A 7,257-nucleotide genomic window follows, 5' to 3' on the forward strand; every position below is an offset into this window, starting at 1 on the left:
GTTAAGTAATTTTCCTAAAGAAACACACGGTTCGTCAAATTGTTGGCGACGTTTCGAATTATCGCGCATTATGTGGATTCTTAGTTGTTTTATAATGTAGGTAATGTAGGTCAACAACATTGTAGCTTCTATTATACCTGTACTATAGTGAATACTGTAGGTAGTTCTGTAACATATCCTATCGTTTTTTTTTAAGAAAACCTTTTTTACGCTCGTCAATAAAGCTTTTATCTGAATTTGAAAAAGAGACACAAAGATAACACATTCAATTGTTTATTGTACATATACGGTGGTTTATTTTATCGTTTTATCTACCTTTATGTGAATTCATAATATGTTATATAATTTCAGACTTTACAGCATAAACGTAGCTGTGCAAGGACTGCAAGCACAACACAATAGACAGAGAAGATACCTCATATTTACACCTTTTACACAATGGGGGGTGAGTAGTCGATACTTATAGAATACAATTCGTACAATCGTAATAAACATGTTGTTAATTTATTAACATTCCACGAAACCAGATTGTTTTTAACAAACGTTGTCTTCTATTATTAAGAAGAGAAATATATGTGCATTTCGCCCAAACAACTCCTTTAACATGTCTTCTTACTATACTGTGTTGTCACAGTCACCTTCATTACTTAAACTAAGTAAAAAGATACAGATTTATATAAGTTTACTATCCAATGACAAACGTAAAAAGTCTTCCACCGTATAAGACATACTTAGATCAGCCAGTAACTAATCGGGCAATCATTTAGTGGCAGCAAATTTATTTTGTCAATTATTTCGCGTGACGTTTTTTTTTATAAACTTATTATATATATATACAGACTTCAAACCCCATCATCATCATCATTAATCAGCCCCTTGAGCTCCAACACCTATTATTTGGACGTCCAATACAACTCCATTCCATCGCAGCCTCGGTCTATCAGGTTTTCTCTTGCCACCAGGTTTTGACTTGGGGTTCTGTCTTGGCGGACGACCTGACTTGACTCTTTTGCATTATAGTTGCCTGGAGCCAAACCCATACAAGAAAGATAACAATAATAACAATAAGGATAGAAGAGAATTATTGCAAAGTGGAGTGCCGCAGTTACAAAAAGTAAATGCTAAAGAACGGATATCTGTATCATAATTCTTGAGGAAGGTTTAAGTGCTCAACATAGTTTTGTGTAAATTGATCAAAAGACGATCATTGCCGACGAAATCACATAAAATCTATCGAAATTGTGTGTTTTTAAATTAATAAAGAAACTTATCTCATACTAATATCTTATTTGTTTTATATTTAAAGGTATTTACTACAGTCGCGGTGCCTTTAGATACGGAGGCCACTGTAAGTGTCGCGTGGTTCTTCGAAGCAAACTACTATACTGTCGACAATGCCACGTGGTTGGAACCACTATTGGGTGATGTTGAAGTTGGTACAAAATTAATGATAAACCCCGCTCTGTCCCTTATATTCTTTAGATAAGGACGTGCTTGCTTGTTAGAGATATGGGGATTCTTTTTTTGGATTTGTATGCAACACTATTAAAATGGTATGGGGCAGACAGGCTACATTTCTTTCGTTTGATTGATTAATCGTTAGTCCAAAAATGTACTATGACACGCGTTATTTTTGACTATGCTGGTGTAGCTCTTTATAACGTTTATAACCTATATCGAAATAAATATTGATGCATAGCCGAAGTTTCAATATAGGACCGCAAGAGATAGATGATAGTGTTATATATATTATTACGTATTTTATCGGTTCTATAAAACATATTCGATTCAATTTTGCAGATAAGCAAACGAGAACATCGAAGAAGTACCGATACTAAGAATAAATTGACAAGAAAATATTTCTACACATTCATAGAAAATATGCTTGAAAAGTAAGTATCTTATTGAATACATAATCCTCGAAAATTTACAGTAAATCTCAAGAATTCTATAGTAATGTGGTTTACAATTTAAATGTTAAGCATTCAAAGATGGTGACAAAGATGACGTAGTTATTTATTATTAATAACACAATAAATAAATTATTATTTCTAACAGGAGCTTATGTGTGTCTCTTACTAAAGTGTTATTATGTACCGATATCGTTAATTAACTACGCCTTTTTATGTAATAACTATACGCACGGAATGAACCACGTGTAGGCACGTGTAGCAACAATAAATAAATTATTATTTCTAACAGGAGCTTATGTGTATCTCATATTAAAGTGTTATTATGTACTGAGATCGTAAATTAACTATTTTATAGTAATAACTACTCATACTAATACACGTGGCTACACGTGGTTCATTCCGTGTATATATTTAATTGTTTTAAATAGGAAATCTCACAGCGTTCGTTTCAACTTATAATCGATAAACCAGAACCCCGCATAGCATATATATAAGTCTTAGGTACTTCAATAGTACCGTCTATACATAGATACACTTAAATCAAACACTCGTGGTTGTCACGGTTCCAATTTTCTTCTGTAACTATACAGTTTATAATGATCAATTGGTTACACGATCGATTACATTAACTAAGTCCCAATTAAACCAACAAACCAACCAATTACATTCCCAGTTCGCATGAGTTTCGCACTAAGCCTCGTCATTTCGGTGGCAATAAGGAGTAATACAGCCAACCCATACAGGGGCGTATTTTGTACTAAATAGGCCCGTATATTAACGAAATAAAATAATCACTTATTTAAAACTTTCCTGCTTTAAAAAATAAGACACAAAACCTTCACAAAATTCTGATAATAATCTATAAATGGCTTATTATTTCACACAGGATCTTTCGAACCTTAATTATTTTCTCTTTACTGGCAAGTAGGTTGTGAGTGACACACGCCATCGCATTTTTCGGTCTAACGGTCACCTAATATATACCTTTACCGTGCCGACAATTACGCAAATGACTTAGTTAAAATTCGGAAATTCATAAAAGTCACTCACCTAACAATATTATGTCACCTAAAACATCCGACCCTGTAAGCCACAGTCGTAGACGATCCAATGAATAAACTAAATTAAAGCTAATCATTGTTCAATCTGTTTGAACTATATTCCATTCGAGTATTGAAATATGTTTATGTGTGTTTAAATTGCAGTACCAAGTTTGGTTATGGTAATTTGATTTTATTACTACCGTGGTTCGGGTTCTTGTTTCTCTACCTCTGTTTGAATTGTCCTTTCATCTTCTTGATACACTGTTAATATTAATGAAAGTATGAATCTATGTTTGGGATGTTAAGATTAGGTTTATTTTGAGAGGCTTTATGGAGATTACTGTGTAAACAAGTATGTGCGTATAGCATACTGTGACACTTCGAAGCCTATTTTTTTTTCTTACAAAACTCGATATAGCTTTAACCCAGAGCTTAACGATGTGCAGTGGAATATGCTCACCATTGGATCGATCTGGCAGTTAGGATACCTAACTTTATTATATTTATATATTTTAAAGTGTGGTCGTAATTTGGTCCCGTAAATGTGAGATGTGGGGCTCGACCCACGCTTGGGTCTCTGGTGATCAAATAATAGTGTAAGCAACACCCACTAACACCATCTTCAGTATTTCTAACACACATGACGGAAGTGATTAGTTATTAAAAAGTTACAATATTTTTTTGGAATAAAATTTTTATTCAACCTTTTTTTCTTACATTACTGGCGTTCACGTTTCTTATTGAAAATCATTAAATTCATTTTAAAAATTGCATATTTGCAATTTTTATTTTATTTTCGTGTTTCCAACGCACGCGTTCTCATTAAAGAACTCGTTATGTTAAACAACCAAAAGAAAAACAACTTTTAATGATGTTTTCATGTAAGTCGAAAGAAAATTTTAAATTCCAATTTTTGTTAAAACTTATCTAAGAGTAGATGTAAATTGTCTTAAAATATTATTCTACGTATAAAAATCATTACTTTCCGACTTACATATTTTGTACTGTCAATTTATTTTAACAAGCACGATAAATTTTTTGACAAGCACGATAAGAAAAAATAATTTTATAGATAAATTTTAATGTTTATAATACGATCTGAATAATTTTACGTGGGTAACACTGAAAATGTTAAGAACTGGCCAGTTTTTTGAATTTCAATTTTAGAACTCTTTGGTAACCTAATGTAGTATATTGCATTTATTTGTTATTTGTTTTTGTGAATTGGCGGCAAATCTAAAACTTTTGTTAGACGTGAAAATGAACCTAACGCGAGAAAATTTTCGGCGAATGATTTAATATGATTTTCGTTGCGGGCTTCCTCAACAATAAAGCTATGATAGGCTGTGATTAGCATTTCTTAATGAAACCCCATCTCATGCCACTATTTGGTTAACGAGTTTAAGCGAGGACGTAGCAATTTCAAGGATGATCCGCGTGAGGGACGTCCTTTAACAGCAACTTCTGAAAATAACATCAGTGCTGTGCGACGGATGATAGAGGAAGATAAGATTGATAACTTCAACAGCTGTGACTCAAAGGCTGCATTTGTCGTCGCATCGCGTCTGCATCGTCACAGGTGATGAAAGCTGGATATATTGCTACGAAACCGAAACCAAAAGACAATCAGCTCAGTGGGTGTTTCCTTTCGAGGATCGGCCAACTAAGGTAAAGAAAAAAAGAAGTCAAGAAAAAAATATTATTTTATTCCCAAGAACTAAAGATTAAATTCGAGGTATTCGCTTTACGAGCCCTGAAAATGCGGTGAAACTGTGGTGGCAACTTTCTACATTAAGCCTTTTTTCATTTGCGAAACATTTTCGGTGTTACTTAGGTATTAATCCACGTTCTTAGTCTAATAAACAAATTAAAGATTTGTCATTACAAAATACCAATTTACACAAACATTACATATGCAAACACCGAGCGAGTCTATGTTCACCGGCATTCTATTTTGCAATTTTAAAACATGTTTCCAGTGATTTAATGTCTATTTTTGCTTGCAGCCATGGCCACCCGGGACAGCATTGCCTGCTCAGAGCCATTTGCGAGAATGCCACCTCGCATTTTCTGCATAACGGCATCCTAGGCGATTTGCTTCACCTCCTACTTACGTAAGTAACTCTGTCGATATAAGTAGTATGCACGTTCGGAATTACAAAGTTATTATTTTTACGAGGAACTTTGTTTAAAAGTTTTATATTGTAACAGTATTGATTAGGCCATTACCCGGAATAAGGATTTTGTTTTTTTTACAATCCAAACGAAAAATTTGATTAAAATAAGTAAACAATTCAATACGTTGTAGTATCAGAAATGTTAAGTATTTAACATCATTGAATATTATGTTTGTATTAGATGTATAAAATTATAATTTATATAAAAATAAATAATAATTCTATAGAAATAAATTTATATAAAAAAACTTTATTTTTTATCCATTTTCAGTATAATTCTACTACTTGGTCAAATCTGACCAAATGTCCTTTGCAACGTTTGTAAATTTAAGACCTTATGAAGGTTAAGTGAATGAGATAACACTTTATTGTTAATATTACAAAAATATAATAAGATTTCGTTTTTGTATTTCCTTAGGTTCAAGGTAGTTATAGTTATAAATTTTATCGTTATAATTTTTTCGAGTGTCCATTAATGTTATAATGTTCCTCTACCCTCCGAATGCTATTTTCCCAGACAAGGGCTAGGACCAATAAAACATAGGTCTATCTGGTAGCTCATGTCTGAACATCATGGTCAGCAAGAAATCTGAATCTGGAATTGTTATTTGTGTACAGTTTTGAGGACGATGAGTCTTTCATTTGATCGGTCCATCCGATTGGTTCCTCCTCGTTCAAAACAGAAATAACCATAATTAATATTTACCGTTGTTTTTTAGACCGTCAACATCGATGTCGGAAGATGATATAGAAGATTGTTATTATGAAGCTGAATACTGGGGCCTTGAGGATAAATGTTACTACTACGAAGACGCTTGTTCAACAAGTCCTCTAGAATATATGTCTTTTACCTTATAAATTTAAGTCATATATTTAAAATATTTACCCAATGAAATATGCTTTTTAGGTGGTTCTCATAAAACCGAGAAGTTTTTCGTTGTCTTATACGCCTCAGTCAAATGTAAATTTTTAAGGAGTTAAAGCTCAACCGGGGCTCAAACTCACAACCCGGATAACACCACTCAATATAGAATACAAGCAATAAAGCATTATGCTTAGTGTGTATAAAGTTTTCTTTCTCACTGCCAATCGTCATAGTATTTACTTTACTATATAAAAGATATATCTAATATATAAAATTCTCGTGACACGGTGTTTGTAATTAATTATTATTGTAATTAAACTCCACGGAAATGACTCGACTGATTTTCGTGAAATCTTGTGTGCATATCGATAAGGGCTGCAAATCGGACAAAATCTAATTTTCATCCCCCTAGAGGTTAAGGGTGGTCCGGTCCATCCCTAATTTTTTTAATTTTATTTTGAGCCTATTTTTTTAATGATATAGCATACAAAAGTACACACAACCATGAATTTCACCCCTCCTCGATCAACCCCTATTTATTATTTGTTAATCAAAAACTTTTGTCTGAGGTTTATATAAAAAAAAATTGCAGAGAAACCTAAAAGTTTTCATTCCGGAAAACCGAACAGTCTCTGGGGTAGCGTATGTTCCATGTTGGTATGTAGGTACTAAAAGGTAGGCTAAGTAAAATCACATTAAAAAGAAACGAAGTTTACGGGGGCAGCTGTATATATATATATATACAGCTGCCCCCGTAAACTTCCCGTATAACAACACAAGGGACGGGCTTTCCATACAATCCGCTGCAATCAAAATTTCGCTTTTCAAAAAGCCGGCGGTGGTAAATATTTGCAGGCAGCAAATTGCTCGCGATACAGCCTAGTTTTAATACTTTTACAATAAATTGGTTTGGCTATAATTATATTTTTTAATAAAGCTTACGTTTCTGTTGGGAAAACATGTTTTTCTGTTTAACATTATCATAAGTTTTTTGTGCTAATTATCAAATACTGTTTAGTATATGAAGCGGATATTTTCATACAAACTTTGATCCCTTATTACTTAAGTACTTTCTGAATAAATGAAGTTGTAAGTAATCCTTTTTGGAAAACGGTTTAATGAATGTTTCTACCAAAAATTAAAATAAAGTATTTCGTTTGAAAACTTTGTTTTTATCTCCATTTCATGTTTTCGTTTAACTATAATTAGCAATTGAATTGTGTCTAAATGGTGTGTTGGGCAAAGAAGTCACCTACGTA

The 7,257-nt window shown here is 33.0% G+C and overlaps 1 protein-coding gene across 1 annotated transcript; it reads left to right on the forward strand.

Moving 5' to 3' along the window:
- Positions 1–334: 334 nt before the first annotated feature.
- LOC123707784 lies at positions 335–5,991 on the forward strand. Its single transcript, XM_045658122.1, has 5 exons — positions 335–445; positions 1,307–1,432; positions 1,801–1,892; positions 4,963–5,070; positions 5,853–5,991. The coding sequence occupies exons 1-5, from the start codon at positions 335–337 to the stop codon at positions 5,989–5,991; spliced, it is 576 nt and encodes a 191-aa protein (XP_045514078.1).
- Positions 5,992–7,257: the final 1,266 nt, after the last annotated feature.

Source organism: Pieris brassicae, chromosome 3, assembly GCF_905147105.1.
Source record: "Pieris brassicae chromosome 3, ilPieBrab1.1, whole genome shotgun sequence".
Classification (NCBI taxonomy): domain Eukaryota; kingdom Metazoa; phylum Arthropoda; class Insecta; order Lepidoptera; family Pieridae; genus Pieris; species Pieris brassicae.

What these genes read in the sequence shown, in the direction of transcription:
- LOC123707784 (XM_045658122.1), top strand. Translation starts at nt 335, where the DNA reads ATGTTATATAATTTCAGACTTTACAGCATAAACGTAGCTGTGCAAGGA. An exon ending in CACCTTTTACACAATGGGGG is followed by an intron (nt 446 to 1,306) that starts GTGAGTAGTCGA and finishes TTATATTTAAAG; the next exon opens with GTATTTACTACAGTCGCGGT. An exon ending in CACTATTGGGTGATGTTGAA is followed by an intron (nt 1,433 to 1,800) that starts GTTGGTACAAAA and finishes TCAATTTTGCAG; the next exon opens with ATAAGCAAACGAGAACATCG.